At 39.1% G+C, this 23,156-nt stretch overlaps 1 protein-coding gene across 1 annotated transcript in view; it reads left to right on the top strand.

Annotated features, from left to right (window-relative positions):
• COLGALT1 (collagen beta(1-O)galactosyltransferase 1) overlaps positions 1 to 21,516 on the top strand; it is a 30,056-nt gene extending 8,540 nt beyond the window's left edge. The window contains exons 7-12 of the mRNA XM_023496598.2: positions 2,843 to 2,919; positions 3,026 to 3,132; positions 3,778 to 3,910; positions 5,917 to 6,044; positions 18,804 to 19,010; positions 19,816 to 21,516. Of these exons, the coding sequence (XP_023352366.1) occupies positions 2,843 to 2,919; positions 3,026 to 3,132; positions 3,778 to 3,910; positions 5,917 to 6,044; positions 18,804 to 19,010; positions 19,816 to 20,083 (920 nt within the window). The 3' untranslated portion in view covers positions 20,084 to 21,516. The remainder of the gene's footprint in view (positions 1 to 2,842; positions 2,920 to 3,025; positions 3,133 to 3,777; positions 3,911 to 5,916; positions 6,045 to 18,803; positions 19,011 to 19,815) is intronic.
• The last annotated feature ends 1,640 nt before the right edge of the window (positions 21,517 to 23,156 follow it).

Genomic DNA, 23,156 nt, shown 5'->3' with positions numbered 1-23,156 from the left:
GCCATTAGAATGCTTTATGAGTAAGTAAAGTGAACCTTAAATCTGCTCTTGTTTGTCTTTGAATGTCTAATCCCTGGCACAGCAGCTGACACAAGTAAAATACTTCTTCAGCGATTGCTAAATTCATTTGCTTCTTGGAGAATATCCTTCTTTGGAGTGGGAAGAAACAAGGCAGAAGAGAAAGAAAAGAACCCTAGAGAGTTGTGAAAGGGGAGAAAGTGGTCACAGGACAATAGATTAAGAATTATTAGTGTTCTTAAACATTATCTAATTGTCCCCCCCCCTCATTTTACAGATGGGCCCAGAGATAGGCCCAGAGAGGTTAAATAGCTCACCCACTCTCTGTAATTAGTAAAGTCAAGAATCAATTAATCAAGAAGTACTTATTAAACTCCTACTATGTACCATTCTTCTGCTGGGTGGTGGGGAATATAAAGACAAACATTAAACACAATCCATGCTTTCTAGGAATTTACATACAAGGTAATTTTGAAGGCAAGAGAAGAATTTCATGTAGAAAATGGTGTTTTAACTTAGGAAATTAGGGATTCTTGGAGTCATACACAAGAAGAGGGAATGAATACCTGGCTTGGGGGACAGCCTATGAAAAAACATGGAGGTGGAGATAGAATATTATAAATAAGGTGTATGTCACTGAATGTATGAAAAGGAGTTATGAATAACCTGGAAACGTAGATTGAAACCAGATAGTGAAGAGTTTAAATGTCACATTTCCACCTCTGTCTTTTCATGTCAAGTTCAACATTTTTTTTTTTCACATGGCACTATATTGTTTCTTAATAATGTCAAATATCATAGAGGCTTCGGAGAAAATGAGGAAGGAGGAAAGGGCCAGTGGATTGGGTACTTAACAGGTCACTAATGACTTGGAAGGAAGCAGCCTTTGAGTCAAAAAGGAATTAGATTGCAGAAGTTGAGGAGAGAAAAAGGAAGCTGGGGACATATGAACCCAGAGGGGAGACCCTTCGTTGGAGGTGCTTGGCAGTTTGGCTCCTGCTGGTGGTTCCTACAGCTGCCTTCCTGTTCTGGCTGGAGGCCAGTCCATAGCACAGGCCAGTGCCTGTTCTCCCCCTCGCATTCCTTGGGAAAGGTTCACACTGTGTCTTTGTCCTGCTCCAGGCACACAGAACCGAAGGTCGGGAGAAGTCAGCTCAGCTTTCAAAAGGCCAGGATCCTGTCCCCAGGCATTTTTAGTGGGGAAGGCAATAGCTCTAGTCTGTGTGGTGTTCCAGCCTCCTTCCACAGTCAAACCCCAGCTGCTCCAGCTCCATCCTCCTGCCCTGGAATGCTTGTCTGCCCACCTCTGCTAACTTTAGACTCTTCTTAACCCGCCTCCCCTCCTTCATTGAGATTTTCCTGGCTGACCCAACCTGATAATTCCAGACATTTCCTGGTATCCCTAGAGCATGTACACAGAATGATTTTCCTTCTGTACTTGTTTTTCCGTTCCATTGTTCTTACGTACACCTCATGTATGGTCTTCTGTGCATGTGTATCCGTTTTACTTGTGTGTGGTATGCTATGTCTGCATGTGTTTGGGGAGGGAATCCTTGAAGGCAAGAATTATATGTGTGGGTGTGGGTGTTTGTGGTTGTTGGATTGGAAACCACATTTCTGATAGTCTGAGATTAGACCAGCAGATGCATTATCACACATGTATCTTTAAAAACTTATTGATATCTTTTTTATTAAATTATTTATTATTTAATAAATTAAATATTATAATATTTATGTATTTAAATAAATAAATATTTAATTTAATTATTATTTAATAAATTATTTATTATTCTTTTTATTTACAAAACATATGCATGGGTAATTTTTCAATATTAACCCTTGCAAAACCTTCTGTTCCAAATTTTTCCTTTCTTTCCCCCCACCTCCTCCCCTAGATGGCAGGTAGACCAATATATATGTTAAATATGTTAAAATATATATTAAATCCTTATTATATCTTTTAAAAATCACCTTAATTTCCAAATATATTCTTTTCTCCCTCCCTACTCAGAGAGTCATTCCTTATAACAAAAATTTAAAAGGAGGGGGAATCAATTCAGTAAATCCAACTAACTATTAACCAAGTTTGAAAGTATATGCAGTGTTCTCTATCCAAAATCCCCCATTTCCACAAAGAAGAAAAGGAAGTATATTTTTTCTTTTGGGCCAAGTATGGTCACTATTGTGCTATGTTCTTTCCATTTAATTTGTTGTTATTGTGTGTATTATTTACCTGATTCTTTTATTTTGCACCATCTCAGTTCATATAATTCCCCACCACCTTTTCTTCATATTCACTGTTTCTTTCAGCATAGTAATATTGTATTGAGTTTATATACACAATTTGTTTATCCATTTAGCAGTCAATAAATATTTATTAAGCACCTACTATGCACCAGGCACTTTGCTAAACAGTGAGTATACAAGTATGAAAAAGGAAATTCCTATGCTTAAGAATCTTAGTCATATAAGAGAAAACAATATATTTAAGAAAGATAAAAAGTGGAGGTGGGGGAAAAAGGAAGGGACCCCTCCTATGCTTGGGAGCATAAAATCCAGAGGAGCACAGGGAAGAAAATGAAATGAAGAGACAGGTCTCTGCTCCACCCTCTATTCAGAGTGGTCCCAGGAGCAGATGATTCTGACGAGGTGTGATTTTGGAGGATGTTGAACTGATGTGATTTTGGAGGATGTTGAACTGATGTGATTTTGGAGGATGATGAAGTTTCTGAGGCATGATGGGGATAGATATCTACTTTGTTTCTGCTTCTTTGATACCACAAAAGATGTCATGCTGGTCTTTTTATCTTTTATTTTCCTGTAGTAAAGTACCCCCCAGTGGAACCTTCACATTTTACCTCTGTCCAGGCCAAAGTACCCGATAAGATGGGCTTTGATGAGGTGAGAATGGTCACTGGGCTTGGGGAGGACCAAGCTTGGGAGGAGGAGAGAGGGAGGATGGAGGGAGGCTTTGGGGTTTGAATGTGGTTTGTCTTTGGTCTTGTAGGTCTTCATGATTAATCTTAAGCGTCGATCGGACAGACGTGAACGTATGCTAAGGACTCTCTATGAGCAAGAAATTGAATGCAAAGTTGTTGATGCAATTGATGGAAAGTAAGTGCCCAACTTAAGTAGTTAGGGGATCTGGGAAAGTCCTGGGTCATAGTGACATTGTGGTTCCAGGAACATGGGCTAGCACAAGCCTGTGATGAATATACTCTTTCCTAAGGAGTATAGAGAATTTCTCAGCCCTGAGATGGGGTGTGGGGCAATTCCTGCCAGTTTCACCCTTCATTCCCCCAAGAATCCATGAGGTATAGTGTGTTTTGCATGTCCTTAATCAGTTCTGTGAGAGCAGATATATGGCCAATGGCTCTCCTCACTGGGCAGATGCACAGCTGTGTAATGCATAGCTTCTGGTAGACTCTTAGGAGTAGTTAGGGGACACAATGCTTTAAGCATTGGAGTTCAAATCTGGCCTGAGTCACTTACCAGCTGTATGACCCTGTATCTCCATTAGCCTTAGTTTCCTTAACTATAAATATGGGAATACTAACAACACCTACCTTGGAGAGTTTTTGTGAGGATCAGATGAGAAGATATTTGTAACATGCTTAGCACAGGGTCTAGCACTATAGCAGGTGCTGAATAAAAGTTGATTTCCATCCACCTTTCCCTCATGTACTTTCTGCAGCTGGCTCAGCCATCATCTGTACTCTTGAATGGTTTAGAAAATAGTTCTATTCATCTTCCTTCTAGAGCCATGAACACAAGCCAAGTGGAAGCGCTGGGGATTCGGATGCTGCCAGGTTATCAGGACCCCTACCATGGTCGGCCACTCACCAAGGGAGAGTTGGGCTGCTTCCTCAGTCACCACCAAATCTGGAAGGAGGTGAGTGCCAGGGGAAAGGGCTCCCTTGGCCGGATGCCAAGTGTCTCGAGAGAGCTCATCTAAACAGCTTGTGGGTTTCCATGTCCCCACCAGGGACGGAATGATATTTTTAGCCTATAGACCAGGGTGGGAAGAAAGGGAAACCTGATAACTCTCTTCGAGGATTTGAAGGACTTGTTCTCTGGAGGAAGGATTCGGATCGCTCTGTCTGGCCCCACAGGACAGAATTAGGAACAATGAATGGAAGCCAAAAAGAAATCAGTTTGACGAGGTCAGGATGTACTTCCTAACAGCCAGAGCTGTCCCAAACAGGAATGGGCGGCCTTCGGAGGGAAGGAGGCAGCTCCCTCTTGTGGCAGATCTTCAAGCAAAGGAAGGGTGGACCCATGTGTTGAAGAATAGACTTTTCCAGTCATGCTTTGTATTTGATGGTACCTGAAGTCCCTTCTAACTCTGAAATTCTGCGAAATCCTAGGAGATTGGAGTCATACTTATTCCCAGGGTTGGAAAGACCCCAGGGACATACAGTCCGGCCCGAACAGGAATCCTCTCTTGGGTATCTCAACAGGGGGCTCATTACAATCCACATGGAGCACAGACATCACAATTCCCTTCTGATTACCAGAAAGGGCACATAGTGCAGTAGAAAGAGTGGCTTTAAATCCCAACTGTATAGACAGGAATAAATCAATTTATTTGAGCCTCATTTCCCTCATTGGCAAAAAATGGAGATAATAATTTGTCTACTATATAGCTCATAGTTTTTGAAAATAAAAGCACTTTGCAAACTTCAGGTGCTCTAGAAATGGAAGTTATTTTTATTGTTGCTGTTCCATTTTGAATGGCTCTATTTTTTCCTAGATTTTCTCCTACATCGAGCTCAAACCTTACTCTCAGTAGCATATTCCTAATGCCACCCGCTGGGGCCAAGGAGAACAAGTCTTCCCCATCTTGACCGCTCACATACTTGGAGAGCAGCTCTGAGGTCTCCCTGTAGCCCCCGGCTTGCATGGCATAAGGGGTGGTTATGGACCTTGTAGCACAGAGAGACTGGGGAAAACCTAGCTAAGTGCTTCCACAACTGTGAGCTGTGGGGAGGGAAGAAGGGGCACCCCGGAGGAGAGATATGTTATTTATTCTTAAGAGCTGGATCCTTCTGAAGTAGAAGATGTGTTTGTGGTTAGTTAGTTGAGAGATGGCAGGGTGAGTGACCTGGGCTAAGAGGGAGGGAGAAGGTACCAAATAGCAGCAGACACAGACTGATGTACAGATTTTCTGTCCTTGGCTAGAATGGGGAGGAGGGCAGGGTACTGATAGCAAAACACAGGCTCTTTCCAGTCTCTTAGCAGAGCCAAGGCTCGTGGCTGACTTCTTCCTGGTGGGACCAGTCACTTAGCCCCCCTGAAAGGACTGAAGCACTGGCTTTGGGGGAACAGAAGAACGTCAATGGCAGGGAAGAAATGGGAGAAGAAAGGCCTTTTTGTAATGATATCTGGAATAAGTGGAGGTTAAGGGCATCCTGGACTGATAGGCAGGATTCTACCTTCTCTTTGGGGGACTAGGGGAGATGAGATGGGGAAGCAGGCCCTCAGACCCTCAGCTGCTTCAGAGACTATTAGATTGTGTGGTGGAGCCTGGGGATGTGAACATTCCATTGGCTAGAGAAGACATGTGAAAGAGGAAATGCTCACATGAATCTGTGACCAGTTATATTTCTGTATGTCAGCATTATGTAAAAACGTGGTGTGGCCATTTCTATGTGTGTGAAAATAGCTTATATTTGTCTAGTGTGTCCCCCTCTGACACATTCAAATCTTTTATTTCTGGTGCCTTCTGAGTCAGCAGGCTTGTGATTGTGGGTGAAGCAGGTCAGAAAGCAGCTGTTTCAGTGGTGGTACCATGGGGGTGACTGCCAAGAGGCTCTGGGATTCTCTGGGTCCCAGGCATTTGCAGGCTGGGGCTTCCAGTTTTTCCTGCTTGCTCATGTCACCTTGTTCCATTGTCAGGTGGTGGAGCGTGGGCTGGAGAAATCTCTCGTGTTCGAGGACGACCTCCGCTTTGAGATTTTCTTTAAGAGACGCCTGATGAATCTGATGTATGACATTGAGGAAGAAGGCCTGGAGTGGGACCTGATGTGAGTACCAGGACTGGAGTCCCCTGGGAAATGGGTGGTCATAGGCAAGGCTCAGGGCCTCAAGCTTTCAGCCTCCCAAACGGAGGCTCTCTTGTGACCCAAGCACTCAGGAGAACAGAATAGCTAATGACTCATTTTATCTGGTCTCCTTTCACTCACAGGAATCTCAACAGTAAAAACTTTTATTCTATACTTTGGGTTCAAGAAATTAGCCTCTCAAAGATGAGTTTGAAGAAGCACAATTGAGGAGGTTTATCTGAAAAGTAGACCAAGCCCAATTTGAGTCACCAGTTTAGTTCAAAAGAAACTAAAATGAGCTTGGTCTACTTTAAGAGAGACATGGCTTCTAGGAATAAGGATGTGATAGGCAGCTAAGTGGTGCCATCCTGCACAGAGCTCTGGTTCTGGAATCAGGAAGACAAGTTCAAATCCAGCCTCAGACACTTACTAAGTGTGTGACCCTGGGCAAGTCACTTAATCCTGTTTGCCTCAGTTTCCTCATCTGTAAAAGTGAGAAGGAGAAGGAATTGGCAAACCACTGCAGTATCTGTCCAGGAAAACCCTAAATGGTTCATGAAGAATCATATACAACTCAAAGCAAAAACCAATTCTTTTTTATTCTGCCCTTTTCAGACTATGTCTGGAATAGATAGTGAAGGGTCTTGGTCTGTTATGTGAGGATTAGTTGAAGACACTGGGGATTTTAAACTTAAGAAGAGAAGACATGAGCATTTTGGGGATGGCTACTTTTAAATATTGGAAAGTTGGGAAAAAACTTTTTGTTTTACCCTAGAGGGCAGAACCAGAGATGATGGGTAGATATTGGAAAGAGATAAATTTAGGTTTTTTTTCAGGCAAAACTTCCTAACAGTTAGAGCTCTCCCAAAGTGGAAGGGACTGACCTGAGAGAGGGTAGGTTCCCCCTCCTTGGAGGTCTTTAAAGAGAGGTGATCCCTTGTCAGTTAAAGATTCACTTCTCATTTGAGTTAGACCAAAAGGCCACAGCAGTCCTGTCTAATTCTAAAGTTTATGATTTTGTGAAAATAGCAGAGGTATCTTCTCCCCCTCTGTCTATCCTGTTTGAATCTATACAGCAAACACTTTAAGAATGGCCCATAGGGCTCCAGGACAGGTTTGAACTAAGCCTAGAACATCTACAGCAGACTTACTGGCTACAGTGTTTAAATACAGCAACACTTCACTTATCCAGAAATCAGTTTTCCAGCAACCTGGGGAATATAGGACATAAATAAGGATTTAGGAATACACTTGAAACACCCTTTGGTGGACAGCAATGTGATAATGCATATAGGGGAGAGCCTTACATCTTCACATGGAATCTAGTAATTTAGTAACACTCTCAACAAAAACAAACCCAGAACTTAAAAAACAAAACCCCCCTATAATAAACATACATTTTAGATAAGGACAATAACAATGTATTTCCATTTGGGTTTCCTTCCTATCTTTGTCTTTATATCTGTATTCATAAAAAAGTTTATTTTTTCCTTTATCCAGCCAGTCAATGTACACATTCTCTCTCTCTCTGGTTTTGCTATTTTTTCCCACATGACTTTTTTTTCTTCTGTAAGTCTTTCACTCTTTCAGTACTTAAAGTGGATTTGTGACCTTGTTACCAGTTCTTCCCATAATCCATCTGTACTTTCTCAGCTCAGATGTTGCTGTTTTTCAGTGAATCCTCTGGAGATTCACCTCATGCTGCTAGAGATCTTTCTTTGGGTATTTTATTTCATGGATACCACTGAAACACTCAAGCAGCTCATCTTTGCTCTTACCAGGTGGCCAGCCTACTTCATTTTTCCATTTATGCACTGTCCATCTGTCATCCATTGTTCTTGCTATAAGATCAATCTGTTTCCTTTCCTAGTCTTGTATGTCCTTCATGGTGTCCCTTAAGTCACTTCTTCCAAGCCAGTCATTACTGGTAACATACCTTTTATACACACCTGGTGGTTCTTTGTAGTTCTTTGAATCACCTTTAAGTGTGACTTAAGACTCCCAGCCATGTAACTATAATCAAGAAAACACTTGTGTTTAAAGAGCTATGTGATTTCTCAAATGCAACATACACTTCATTTCTGGGCCCACTTCTGTGTTCATCTGTAGTATATACTCAAATATATGGATTGATGAACTACCTCAATGGGCTATCTGTCCAACTGTATGTCAATCTGGGCAGTATGCATTCTTCATCCACTTTGTTTTTATAGTATAGATTGCTAGACTAATCCTTTTTTTTGAGTGGCTGTGGACCTCGTTGAGGAGGCACTGGAGTGTTCCAGGGCTCGATGAATTCATCATGGTATCATCCACAAACAGGAGCATCAGGAGAGCTTCTCTGTCAATAAGGAATCCCTCTTCTCCTTGGGCTTTGCACAAGACGCCCTCTGTGACACAGGTGAACACCTTTAGTCTCCCTATTTTATGTTTTAGTTGATGTTGATACTTAGCAGGTCTCATTTTTCATAGAGATAATAGAATGTCTAGTATAATATTGTAATATATGCATGGGAGACATTTTCTAAAAGGAGAGCCTTTAAGGCCACATTTTTCTCAATGGATTAAAATGCTTTTTATTTTAAAAAAATCAATAAATAATACAACAATATAATATTGTATTCCCTACTTCCGTAAATTGTATGAGGGTACAGATGTGATCTTGTATAAAAAATAATTTAGGGAAGTTGCCCTCTTCCTTCTTGGGTTTTCATCAGTTCCATCCTTGATATATATATATTTATTTTGTTCTCATTAGAAAGTAGATAAATCAGTTGGTAGTTGTTGCTCTCTTCTTGTTGCCTTCTTTTGTTATTAGTACTACCTCTAGTCCTGTCTTTCTTTTGGAACTTTTCTTCTTTGAGAAATCTTTAAAAAGTGATTTCTCTAGTATTTTAAAAAATTGTGGCTCATACAACATTTGGTCTGGCCCTAGCCCCTCTTTCTGATTTTGTCATCTTAAATGCCATTTATGTTTCCCTATAGCAATATTGTAATGAGATGGTGGAGTCTAAGTATATTGGTTACACTTTAACTATTGATGGGAATAGATTATTAGAGAAACACTGGCAGATATGCTCTGTTTCCTCATCTTTTTGTTGCTTTCCTTCTAGTTCCATTTATAAATGTTGTTAGAGTGATGTAATTTTATTAGGTTTCTTGGCAAACTTTCTGAAGGCTTGTCTTCCCCTCAACTTCTTTTTCTACTTGTTCTGAGCTCATAATCATGCCCCTTCATGATGCTTCATGAATAAGTTTGTGCCTTGGGTTGTGGTGTCCTTTTCTGCACTCATTGGATTTATCTGTCTGCTTGTCAAGGAAATCAAGTATTTGTTGATTAGGGTATCAGAACTCTTTTAGTCTCTCTCTCTTTTTTTTTTTTTTTTTGTTGGGATTTCTTTGCATCATTTAAAAAATATCTCTGAAATAGTGATAGGGTCATTATCTTTACTTTGATCCATTTCCCATTCAAATTGATAGCATGATTAAAAATCCTAGTTAGATGAATATAGATCACAACATAACATTTTCACTTTTTTGTTGTTGTGTGCTTGCATTTTGTTTTCTTATTTTTTCTCCTTTTGATCTGATTTTTCTTGTGCAGCATGATATTTATGGAAATATGTACAGAGGAATTGCACATGTTTAACATATATTGGATCACTTGCTGAATTGAGAAAGGGATGGAGGAAAGGGAGGGAAAAAATTAGAACACAAAGTTTTATAGAGGTGGATGTTGAAAATTATCTATGTATATATTTTGAAAATAAAAGGCTTTAGTTAAAAAAACCGTGGTTAGACTTACTCCAATTGCATTTAGTATTATTGTCTTCTCGTCATTATCCTTTTTTTCTAAATGAGTATTGGTTTTTACCATTATCCTAACTTAAAAATTATTAATATATTTTGTTTAATATCACTTTAATTTCCCCCATGCCCTTTGATTTTCTCTTCCCCTTATAAGAAAGTTAACCTTTACAACAAAGAAGGTTATAGAATAAGAAAAGAGAAAAAGAGTTTTCTAAGTTCTCAATGAATTAAAAAAATGTATTCATTGATTCAGTTGGAACATACTATGGCTTATGGAGCTAAATTCATGTTTTTCCATCCTATAAAATAATTTCTCCAACAATTCCTCAATTTCCTGTGTTTAGTGTTCTTGGATTTATTAAAAATAAATGTTTGTCAAACAATTAACATTTATTAAATTTTTGCTCTGTTCTGTTGATCTATTTATCTGTACTCCTCCCCCTGCCCCAGTATCCTAGAAATTATCTCTTTATGGTATATTCTGAAATTATCTTTCTTTAACTCCCCCCCACCCCCATAGATTTCCCTTTTTAATAAATTACCCATTTATTTTTCTGCATAAACTTCTCTACTCTTTTATTCATTTCCATAAAGTAATTCAATGGCATTTTACTTGATATTATAATGAATCTAAAATTAATTTGAAAAGGTGTGTGTCTTTGTACAATTGGGTACATTCACTATCTCCTTGGTGTTGGTACTTCCTTTATATAAATTATAGCCTTCTATGGTTTTTTATGCTTCATAATTTTGGTCTGAGGTTACAAAATGACAAAAGGAATTCAGCTTTTCATAAACATTCCCTAAAGAAGTCATCAAATATGCTGGAGAGTTTTTTCTGGTTCCTTTTGCATCTTAGAAATGTGTCAATGTAATACTCTGGTTTGTCCATTAGTTGGTGTTTGGTTGTTTCAGTTATATCTTCATGTCTTCATGACCCCATTTTGGGTTTTCTTGGCAAAGATGCCAGAATGGTTTGACATTTCCTTCTCTAGCTCATATTATAGTTGAAGAAGTTCAAGGCAAACAGGTGACTTGCCCAGGATCATACAGCTAGTAAATGTCTGAGATCAAATTTGAATTCAAGAAGATGAGTCTTCCTGACTCCAAGCCTGCCACTCTATCCACTTTACTACCTAGCTTTCCTGGGTTTGGGGGCTATTTATATTTTATCTTTTATATAGATCTGCCTCATTTTTGATCTTTAAAAAGAATATTATGAGTATTACCTTTGTATCTTGATAATTTGTCACATATGTGCAATTTTCCAGATGTAAGCCAGCTCAATCTCATGATCATAAAAATAACTAGTATTTATATAGGACTTTTACAAATGTTATTATCTCATTTTATCCTCAGGTAGGTGCCAGTATTATTCCTGTTTTAAGAGGATGAGCAAACTGAGGCACACAGAGATTAAAGGACATATCTAGGATCACACAGTTAGAAAATGTCTAAGGCTAGATTTGAATTAGAGTCTTCCTGACTCCAGCTCCAGCTCTCTATCCACATGATAAAGTGCCATCAAGCTGCCTGTGATCCAACTTTGTGCTTTTCTTATTCTCCATTTTAAGTATCTATTCAAAATAGGCTTTCTGATGGATTAACTCAGCTTTCTACCCAACTACCTGTCATAATCAAAACAATGTGCATTATATATCCAATTGGTTTTTCCCACATAGATTGCTAGGTATATCTCTTCTAAGTAACCATGGATTGCATTGAGGGAGGCATGTAGTGTTCTGGATCTGAGTACAGTGTCATCTACAAATAGAAGTATCTGGGGAACTTAGGGAATCTTTGTTCTTTTGAAGTTTGTGCAGGATAGTACTAAGAATCACAATTCACTTTTCTTTTCTTTAAGGGCAGACCCAGAATAGAATAGTATAATTTTAGAATGAGTATGTACTTCACGTAATCCATTCTACACTTCAACAGGAATTCCTCCTGTAGAATCCCTGAAAAGTGGTCATCCATTCTATTTATAAAGATCTCCAGTGACAGGGAGCTCACTTTCCTACAAGGTATACTATCCTACTTTTTTTAATGGCCTAATATTTGGGAGGTTTTTTGATATTAAGCAGATAACTTCCTCTCTAAAACTTCTATCTGTTAGTCAAAGTTCAGACTCTAGAAACTAAGCAGAAAAATCTTAATCCCTCTTTCATATGTTAGTTGTTCAAATCAATAGAAACATCTGTCTTTTGTGCAAGTACATTTCCTTTTTGTTGCATAGATTTCCTCACATGTATTTCTTCTTACATATACTTATGTTTGCACAGATAAAAATATCCAACAATTGGTAGTCAACCTTCTGATGATAGTTCTCACCCTACTTAGCTACATTGGTTCTTTTATCACAGTCTGTTGCTGAGTCTATAACTGAACTCTTTCCATCTTAGTAGAACCTGTTAAGAGTTTATATCTACTGTCAACTCCGCGCCATTCTGAGGCATCAGTAGAAGACTTCTGGGGAGTGGTTTTAGAATGGAATATGTAAAATTTCTTCCTTTTAAAATTTATTAGTTTTAAGTGTTCCTTTGTGACCAAGTTAATTTTCTTTGCCAGTGTTCCATATATACTTGAAAAGAATGTTATATTTATAATTTTTTTCCTTTATGTTCTTTCCATATAACTATTATATGCAGTTTGTTCAGTAATCCGTTCGAGTATGTATTTTTGAAAATTTTTTGCTTAATTTTTTATATTCTGGTAGACACTAAGATCTATAATTATTAATTTTTCATTAGTTTCTTTTTGTAAGACTGTAAGCTTTTAAGAATTAATTTAAATCGTGGATTTTTAGAACTATATACATACTAAATTTTTTTTCATGAATTATAGTTCCATCTAGCAAAATAGGGAAAAACTTTGAGTACTTTTTTACTGCATTTTCGTTTAAGACCTCAGTTTTTTCAGATATCATTGTCACTTCGTTTTTCCTCATTGCTATATCTGCTATATTATAATGCTATATAAGCCTTATAATTATAATCCATATGAATCTTTTCTGTATGATCCATTTTTCTAAAGACAAAATATTGTTACATTCTTCTTTATAATCTATTCTGTAACCTTTTTTTAATTGGAGAATTCAGTCTTTTTCTGCTTTATGTGACAATGGTTAGATTTGACTTATTCTCTACAACTTTTAGCTACAATTGTTATTTAGGAGAAAGGAACGTGAAGTGTAGTCTTTAGTCATAAGTTCTTTTAACTAAACCAAGCTTAATAAGACTAAATACAATTCATATATATTTGAAACTATTTTTGCCCTTCTGTTTGTCTTTTCCCCCCTTCAAATTTAATCAGAACATTCAATATTTTTAACCAATATGCATCTCTTTTTGGAGGTTTCTTCTCTTACACGAAGTGTGATTATGACTATTACCTAGTTTTAAACATCATGTTTTTCTGTTAAGTGTTAAAAATTTTATCATAAATCCCATTGAAATCTCAAGCTCAGGATATCCCCAAATGAATTTCTTTTATTTCTCCTAAACTTGTTCTTCCTTCTGACTTTAGTATTTTCATTAAGGCACTGCCATTTGCCTTGTCTTCTCATATTTGTAACCTTGGGGTTACATTTGATTCTTTGCTGTCCCTTCCTTTCCCCATCCATTAGTTATTGTCAGCTCCATATTATCTTTCTTATTCATCCTTTCCTTATGCTATTCTTATAATGCCCTTGATTCTCTTCCTTGCCTTTGAAATCCAACTCCTATTAATGCTGTCCCTTTCAGGAACTTTTCCCTGATCTTTCTGGTTGGTAATGGCTATACCTTTTGGAACCCACACATCACTTTAATACTTCAAGAAAGGAAAAAAATTTGGTCTATGAACTTTATGCCAGTGATAAAGATGTCAAGTCTTAGAAAAATTCTAAAATGAAACATTAAAAGGCTAACTGGTGAATATCCAGAAAGAGAATCAGTTATTGTAAAGAACAAGCATGACTTCATCTAAAATAGGCCATGACAGATTAATCTCATTTCCTTTTCTTGACTGTTGCCAAATTTATAGATGAGGGAAATTCTATAGATATAGTTTACTTAGGCTTTAACAAAACATTTAATACATATACTGTTCTTGAAGAGAAGACATAAATTTGTAGATGAGATAATAATAGAATTAAGTGGATTCAGAACCAGTTGGATAGCCATACTTAAAAAGCAGTGATTTATATTTGATTACCCATTGGAAGGAAGCTTCCAGGGATTTGTGCTTGACTCTATGATGTTTAACATGATTTAGATAAAGGTACAAATGGCATACTCATTAAATTTTTACGTGACATGAGATCTGGATGGTCCCAAAAGAGCTTGCCCAGACTAAACATTGGGGTGAATAAAATAAAATGAAATTAAATAAGGATAAATGTAGTCTTGCACTTTGATTAAAAAAAATCAATTTCACAAGTATAGGATAAAATGGTTAGATAGCAATTTGTCTGAAAAAAGATCTATTGTTCCTAGTGGAATTCCAGCTCAAGTATGATGTGGCAACCAAAGATAAAGCAATATCTTTAAAAAGGTATTACTTCCAGGATTAAGAAGGTGAAAATTCCACTTTTCTCTACCCTAGTTGTGCTCCATCCAAATTGTTTTGTTATTCCCTTTTTTACTATATTTAAGCCAGTTTAAGAGGGACATTGATAAACTAGAGAGCATATAGAGGAGGGCGTCCAGAATAGTGTTGAGTTTTGATTGAAAGAGCTGGAGATGTTTAACCTGAGGAAGGTGAATTTCAGTGTGGACATAACAAATATTTGTATAGTTGTTGCTTGGAAGAGGATTTAGATTTAATGATTCATTTTCTTGGTCCTAAAATAGTTTATAATTTTTGGTTTTCATATTTTGTTTCTTCTCTAATTTTCTTTTAATTTTCTAATTTTTGGGGAGCTGATGAGATGATTTCTGAGTGCCTTCCAGCTCTAGCATTGTTTGGGTCTTTTTTTTCAGCAGTTCTTAGTCTTTTTGAGCATTAGGTCTCCTTTTTATTTTTCAAAATACATGCAAAGATAGTTTTCAACATTCACCCTTGCAAAATTTCGTGTTCCATATTTTTCTCCCCCCATCCATTTCCTCCCTTAGACAGCAAGAAATATAACATAAATAAAACATGTACAATTCTTCTAAAGACTTCCACATTTATCATGCTGCATGAGAAAAATAAGATCAAAAAGGAAAAAAAGTGAGAGGGAAAAAAAAAAGCAAGCAAAGGATCCTCTATGAAGAAGCATAGAAGTATGAGACATAGAGTTTTGGGATAAATAGCTTTATTCACCTCATTAGGCCCTGAAAGTATCAGGGAAAATAGCTGGCTTATATTGATTACCCTAGATCACTAAAAAAGGATCACTATCTTATTCCATGTGCTCTGTTGAAGAAGGCTGCCATTTGTATAACATAATTTATATTTTCATCCAAAAGAGTTGTTTATGTAACTTTTTACAAGAAAATTGGCAACCACATGATGACTATTTTGGGTCCTGGCGACTCATGGGAGCCATTTCCTCAGGTGTGGAAGGGCATAAGGAAGAGTGTTAACCACATTTACAAAATCACAACACTTGAATTTTTTAAAAAACATGTTAATTAAAGTTTTGCTTTCCAAATTTTATCTCTCCCTTCTTCTTTCCCCTCCTACTTCTTTGAGATGGTAAGTAATCAGATACAGGTTATACATATACAATTACATAAAATCTTTCACTATCTGTCATTTTTTACATGAAGACTTGGAAAAAAAGGAAATAAAGGAAGAAAGAAAGTGAAAAATAGCATGCTTCAGTTTCCATTCACTCAATATCAGTTCTTTCTCTGGAGACAGATAGTGTGCTTCATTAGTCGTCCTTCGGATTGTCTTGGATCTTTTTATTACTGATAATAGCTAAGTCATTCCCAGTTCTTCATCAAACAATATTCTTGTTGTGTATAGTGCTCTCCTCGTTCTGTTCACTTCACTATGCATCAGTTCATAGAGTTCAGGTTTTTCCGAAATCATCCTGGTTATCATTTCTTATGGCATAATACTATTCCATTACAATTGTATATCACAGCTTGTTTAGCTATTCCCCAATTGATAGGTATCCTTTGATTTCTAATTTTTAGCTACTGCTAAAGGACTGCTATAAGTATTTTTGTACAAATAGGTCCTTTTCTCTTTTTTGGGATATAGATCTGGCAGAATTGCAGGACTTTTGGAGTGTATGGGTGCTTTAAACGAGGGCCAGTCAGTGTCACTGAAAGTTCTCTGTACAAGTTCCCAAATTTGATGACAAAGGCATCTCCAAATGAAGTCACTCAGCTTTCGCCCAGAAGAGATAAAAGGAGAAGGCATAAGACTAAAGGATTTATTAAAAGATATTCTGTCCAACCAGTGGCTCAGGAAGCCTGGAGATGCTACAATCCTCTAAATAGGCATCCGAATTAGAGTTAGAGTGTAGTAGCATTAAAGCTAGTTTCCTAGTTTCCCTTTGTTCTGTGAGAAAAATCCTATCCCTATGCTTGTCAGACATTTTTTCTCTTTTTTCACATTCCATGGGTGGTGACTAGTAAAGGGAAGAAATCACAGGCTCCCTCTGTTTCCAGTGTCATAGTCTAGGATCTTTGAGCACAGTTGAGGGGGGTGGGACATTTTCTGATTTACTCACGATTAGCTGGCAGGGGAGATATAGAAGGTCTTATCTAAGATGCCAGATATATGCTCTGGGGCTGTGTGACCTCAGCTAGAAGCTTATTTGTGAAAATGTTATTGGAAAAGAGGGAGAAACCTTCTTTGTTGCTTCAGGGGTGCCTGGAGAATGGCCTTGTGTTGTCAAAATGAGAAATCAAAAGGCTTTATCGAGATATTTATGGCTTCTACTCCCCACTTTTAATAATCATAGCTAACATTTATGTAGTGTTTATTGTGTGCCAGATACTATGCTAAATGCTGGGCAAACAAATGAGGTAAAAGACAGTTAGTTCTTGCCCCTTCAAGGAGCTTAAAATGGAATGGATAATAATAGCTAGCATTTATGTAGTACCTATTATGTCTAAGATCCTGTGCTAAGTTTTTTTTTTTTTTAAACAATCATTATTGCATTTGATCCTCACAGCAATTCTAGGAGGTAGTGCTTATTATTATCCCCATTTTACAGGTGAAAAAGTTGATGCAAACAGAAGTTTAATGACTTGCCCTAGCATACACTAGGGTGCTAATAAGTGTCTTAGGCTAGATTTGCATTCAGATCTTCCTGACCCCAGGCCTAGTACTTAATTCCATCCAAACTAGACCATGCTAATTGGAGTTTAGAGGAAAGGGGAAAGAAATCCAGAACACAAGAAAATACTAAAGAGGGCTTTCAAAATTATTAATATAGCTATGCATAAATGTATATGTGCATGTATCCATATATATTTTGTAACAAGATGGACTCATTCTTATAATTGTAAAATTCTAAAAAGCAAAGTTATATCCTTATACACATAAGAAGAAAGGATTATGCTCATGATGGAAAATGCCATCTGCATCCAGAGAAAGACCTGGAGTCAGAATGCAGATAGAAGCTTTATTTGTGTTTTTCCTTTTGTTTACTTTCTTCTTTCGCACCATGGTTGATATGGAAATATGTTTTCCATATGTTTAGATAACATATCTAATTGTTTAGGGATGCGGGAAGGGAAGGAAGGATGGACAAAATTTAGAACTCAAAATGTTACTTAAAAAAAGAATGTTTAAAATTGTCTTTGTATGCAATTGGAAAAAATAAAATAATAAGAGGAGTTAATAGAGAGCACAGACTCTATAACATGAGGGTAAATCTTGGATTTTCAAAAAATAACAGTTAAGTTATTAAGAATCTTATTTCCTGATGTGCCAATCTAGACTTCAAATGTTCTGACCTTTATGTCAGATTTTAGGAATAAAATAAAATAGTTGTTTTGGAAGAGCTATAAATTGAATCAAAACATTTTGAAAACTAGATTTTGTAAGAACCAGTTCATCTAGGGAGGCAGCCTACCATGATAGATAGAGCACTGTTTTGGAGTAAAAAAAATTTAGTTTCTTGCCCCTTGAGCTTCAGTTTCCTTATCTATAAAATGGGGTTAATATTAGCTATTGTACTAGAGTTCTTCTAAGGCTTATATAAGCTAAATGTGTATAAAGCACACACATATGAACTATGTGACTAATTATTACTATTGCTGTTATTATTATTATTTTGGGACTTATACCTTTACTAAAGCAGATTGGTATTTGCACTGACTTAAATATCAGTGAGTTGCCTGGGATACCAGGATATTAAGTGACCTTGACATGATCCTACAGCCTTTCTCCTGACGGGGGAAGATCTGAATCCAGGTCTTCATAAATCCAAGACCAGCTCGCTTCCAGGCTACCACATTGCCCTTCATTAATAATAAAATGGAGCCAAACTTGGAGAGGAGAATCAGCCTTCTCTCTTCTGAGATCACAGATAGGGAGTTGTAGGAGCAGGACAGAGCAGATGCATTAATTATGTTGGTTGTTTTTGTTGGCCTCTGGACAGCAAGGGTCCTTAAGGACATTAAAGGGTGTGAACTGACCTAAAACCAAAACCTAGATCTGGGAACTGCTGATCGAACTGCTCTTTCCCAGAAGCAGTTCCCACTCCTCTCTGTTCCACTTCTCATTCTGTCTTCCTCTTTTAACAGAGCCATGACATCCTACATTGCTTCTAACTTAGAAGTTTTATAAGATATCCAATTCTCTTCCCTTTAGGACTCTACAATTTTACAAAAACAGCCAACATAATTAGTGCATCTGACCCATTCTGCTCCCACAACCCCTTTCTTGAGGGGATAACCCCCTTATGGTTTGCTCTGGACGGTTTCAGGCTTCTTTTCTGCCAGGGTCCTGAGTGCTTTCCTGGCTCCGGGTTGGGGCCACTTGTTTCTTTTTCTCCAGCTACGTGGGCAGGAAGCGGATGCAAGTGGAGCACCCAGAGAAGGCAGTGCCACATGTTCGGAACCTGGTAGAGGCTGACTACTCCTACTGGACCCTGGCCTATGTCATCTCCCTCCAGGGAGCTCAGAAGCTGCTCGATGCCCAGCCTCTTTCTAAGATGCTGCCTGTGGATGAGTTCCTGCCTGTGATGTTTGATAAACATCCAGTGTAAGTGTGTGGGACTGGGGGTGGGACAGGGATGGTCCTGTTCCCTCTTGGAGGAGCATGGGAAATGCAGCAAACTTGATCTTCCTTGACATGTGGCTGTGGTGGGGAGACAGCCCACGGGGGATGTGTGCCATGCAGGAGGTCAGGGCTATGTGTCTTCCTAGCTAGGATGGAGTGGGGAGGGGCAAGGCAGGGTTATCTCTAGGGAGATGGCCCTCCCAGGTCCCTAGGGAAGAGCAGTGACCCTCTGCTGACGACAGCCTGACTTTCAAAGTTGCTTCAATAAAACTAGAGGCTATGTGCCCTTGTCTGTGGTCTTGAAAGAGGGCAGGGTCATTTAAGAATCTGGCAGTACCTGGCTGGTTGGGGCATTTTATCTATTACCTATCCGCTATAATCCTGCAATGTCCTTCAGTGCTCCATGGTAAGCTGGGCATATGGCTTTTTGGTGCTGGGAAGAAGGGGTATAATATCAGATATATTCTAATAAGGGTATATCATTTGACTTGATCCCTCTTTACCCAAGTTGGGGCTTGTCCTTTTTGGAGATGGGTACTATCATCTTACAGGGTTTCCATCCCATGATTTGAGGGAGGGGCTGCCCTAGCCTGGAGGAGCCTCCAATAGTATGAGATGGGGAGTTAGGAAGATGGGTAGAGTATGAACTCAAGGCTGAAGGATCTCAGAGTACAGTGAACCCCCTGAGATGAAGAGTGCTGAGAGAGGAAGGGAGGTGTGGGTAAAGAATGCAAAGCAATACAGGGGAGATGGCAGCTCAGCTTTTAAAGAGCCCCATTTTCTGCAGCTCTGAATACAAAGAACACTTTGAGAAGCGAGACCTCCTGGCCTTCTCGGTGGAGCCCCTGCTTGTGTACCCCACTCATTACACAGGGGACGATGGCTACATCAGTGACACAGAGACCTCAGTTGTGTGGAATAATGAAAAGGTGAAGACAGACTGGGATCGAGCCAAGTCCCAGAAAATGAAGGAGCAGCAGGAGCTGAGCAGGGAAGCCAAGAACTCAGACGTTTTACAGTCTCCGCTTGACAGCACAGCCCGAGATGAGCTGTGATCCAACAGAGCTGTGTCTCAGAAGCCCCGAAGGCCTGGCATCTATTGGGAGCTGGTGTGGGCACAGCAGAGAGGGATGGGGAAAGGGAGCAAGAGCAGAGCCCAGGGAGGGAGAACCTGGCACCAGAACTGTGTCTCATTGGCACCTCAGGCTCTGGGGAGATGTATCCCAAGATCTTAAGAGCCCCATGCTCAATTTGGGGGAAGCATGGTAACATGGACACATAGTGGGAGCTTAATAAGTATGTGATTGATTAATTCTGCAATGTGCTCTGCTGGAGAATATTTTGTCTTCTTCCTTTGAGTCAAAATCTAGGGTCCTGAGGACATGGAAGAAGCTGCCTGAGAAGTTTGAGGTTTTTAAAAAAAAAAATCTTTTTGAGGTTTCTCACACCAGAAAAACCTGCAGAGACCATTGCATTTCTGAGCAATCAGTGGGAGCAGGGCCTTCCCTTGACTACAGGAAGGACCTCATTTCTACCATGTCCAAGGAGGGGGAGGGGTAGAATTTACCAGCCCTAGAGATTTTCTGAAGGTCAGAGAGCCACATTTTCTTAGCCAGGTTTTGTCCCTGGAGGATCATCAGGACGCTGACCTGTCAGCTTGACTTTCTGCTCTAACATTCAGCATTACTCAGGTGACCCTTTTGGTCTGGCTCAGGTATTATAGAAGCATATGGAGGGATAACAGGGCTGCTCTGAAATGAGGGAGCTGTTCCGCAGGCCTTGCAGCTGGCAGCATGGCTAAAGGGGCCCCTCTGAGTGAGGGCTCTGGGCAGCGGCACCTTCCCGCCCCCTTTGCTCTCCTGGACTTATGGTGACTTTGTCAGCATGTGACTAAAACTAACTTATCTTAACCTAAAGTTTAATTTGTACCTTAAGGAAAATTGGCCTTATCATTGCTGATGTCTGAGACCCTAACTTCAGTCCTATGATCCTGGGTTCCCTTTGGCTTCCTTACTGACAGAACATGTTCATCTTTTATTTCCAGTGGGCTGTCTACCCTTTCCTCTCTGCTGTCAGCCAGCCCAGTGAGGTGAGGTGATCAGAGCAGACGGGTGGTGTACACTGCCTTACTGAACTGGTTTCAAAGGTCTCCTCATAGGGGGATGGACTAGATTATTTGTCCTGTTTCTTCACTTAATTTCTCTGTTACATACTTGATCCATCAGTCACCAGAAATTCGGAGGTGATGTGATGTCCTTCTTGCCTTCTGACCATATGGCCCTTCTTTTTGAGGCGCCTGGTGTGCCTTCTTACAAGCCCCCCCACTCCCTCTCTCAAGTTGTCTTCCCATGAGCCCAGATGAAACAGTGTTAGGCTGGGAATTGCTTGCTTTCACTGCAAGTGATTAATTTTTGTACATTGTTTTTGTAAATGTTTCAATGTTTCTGTACATTTTTTAAAAAAAATAAATTGCTTTCTTGCTGTTGTCTTTTTTTCTTGCAATAAATGTTTGCTTAAGGGATTTTGTTGGGTGGGGTTCTTCTAAGGCTAGGATTATCAAGAGTTTCTAGCAGTCAATAAACATCGATTAAACACCTACTATGTACTAGGGACTTTACAAAGCTCTGGACATAGGAAAGCAGGCAAAAAAGTAAGGAGCAAAGAACTGAGAAGTGGTTAATGGCCGTTTTCTGTGAGAGAGTGGTCATGGTAGGGATTTGGTTAGAGGTGATTTCTTAGCTGAGTAGGAGAAGATTTAGGAGAAAGGAACATGTGGTCAGAGGTCATTTCATTTGGGAACACTAGTTCTGGGAAAGGATGATAGATGGTGAAATAATTTACTAGGATGAAGACCCTATTCCACTTCCCATCCCCATCAGGTGAGGCAGAAGTTTGATTCAGGTGCCATCCACTGTACTTTTTTCCTCATTATATCTTATCCAGACTATTGCAAATGTCTTTCTGCTTCCCCACTGTACTTCCTGCTTTACCTTGAACACAACTACCAAAATGATATTCTCAAAATACTGAACTGATCAATATTCAAAACATTCCAATATCCTAAAATCTTCACTGGCTTCCCGGTCTCTCTAGGTTAAAATAGAAACCCAGCATGGCCTTTAAAGCTCTCCATCACGTGGTTTCCATCTATCCAATCTTAATTCTTCAAACACTTGCCGTCAGTCTGGCTTGCTAGCTTTCTCCAAATATGGTATCAAATCTCCTACCTTTCATGCCTGAATCTCACTCCTTTCTCACCTCAACCTCTCACACTCCCTCCCTTCTTTTAAAGTGCAAATGAGGACTTCAAGGACAAATGAGGTCCTTTCTTAAAATGTCTTTTCTGTTCCCAATGGTTAGGATTCTTTCCTTTTTGAAATTATTTTGTCTATATTGCATTTACTTATGTGTACAGATATTATCCCCCGCAGAACATAAGCTCTTTGAAATCAAGTACCTGCGCTCATAGCTTGCTGAGGCTGTTTGAACTTCCCTAGCAAGGACATTTCCAGGTTTTTCCAGAGCTATCTCTCTCATGTCAAATGAAGGCAAAACTTCAGAGTTTTCTGAGACCACAGCTCCCTCCTTTCCCTTTCTTCTCCAACCCCAAGTCTTCATTGGTGGTCAATTCTATCTTCTATTGTGTCCTTTTATTAACTCTTTTATATTAAACATATTTCTCTCCGGGAAAGAGGATTTGTGCTTAGGTTTCATCCAGGGCCACTTGGCAGATGAAAGAAGGTGGACACTGCAGTTTGAAACATTAGAACAAAAACCTTTAATTGGTTCTGAGTACTGGGAAATAACCACTGGGTGACAGCACTAACACATTTCTTGCTTCAGCAACGTGACTGCCAGGAAGGCACAGTTGTGATTCCAAGTGTGTCCACAAGGTGGCTCATAGGTGTGAGTGAGGCTCAGAATAGTTTGTCCTTTTAGAGATTCTGGAGAATTCTTAATCCTGGTTTACTATTTACTAGGGACAACTAGGTGGTGATGCAGTGGATAGAGTGCCAGGCTTGGAACAGGAAGCCCCATTTTCCTGAATTCATATCTATCTGGTCAGATACATAGTAGTTGTGTGATTCTGCAAAAGTCTTGCTTGCCTCAGTTTCCTCATTTGTGAAA

This window comes from Sarcophilus harrisii, chromosome 1 (assembly GCF_902635505.1).
Source record: "Sarcophilus harrisii chromosome 1, mSarHar1.11, whole genome shotgun sequence".
NCBI classification, from domain to species: domain Eukaryota; kingdom Metazoa; phylum Chordata; class Mammalia; order Dasyuromorphia; family Dasyuridae; genus Sarcophilus; species Sarcophilus harrisii.
This window is presented reverse-complemented; position numbering and strand designations above follow the sequence as displayed.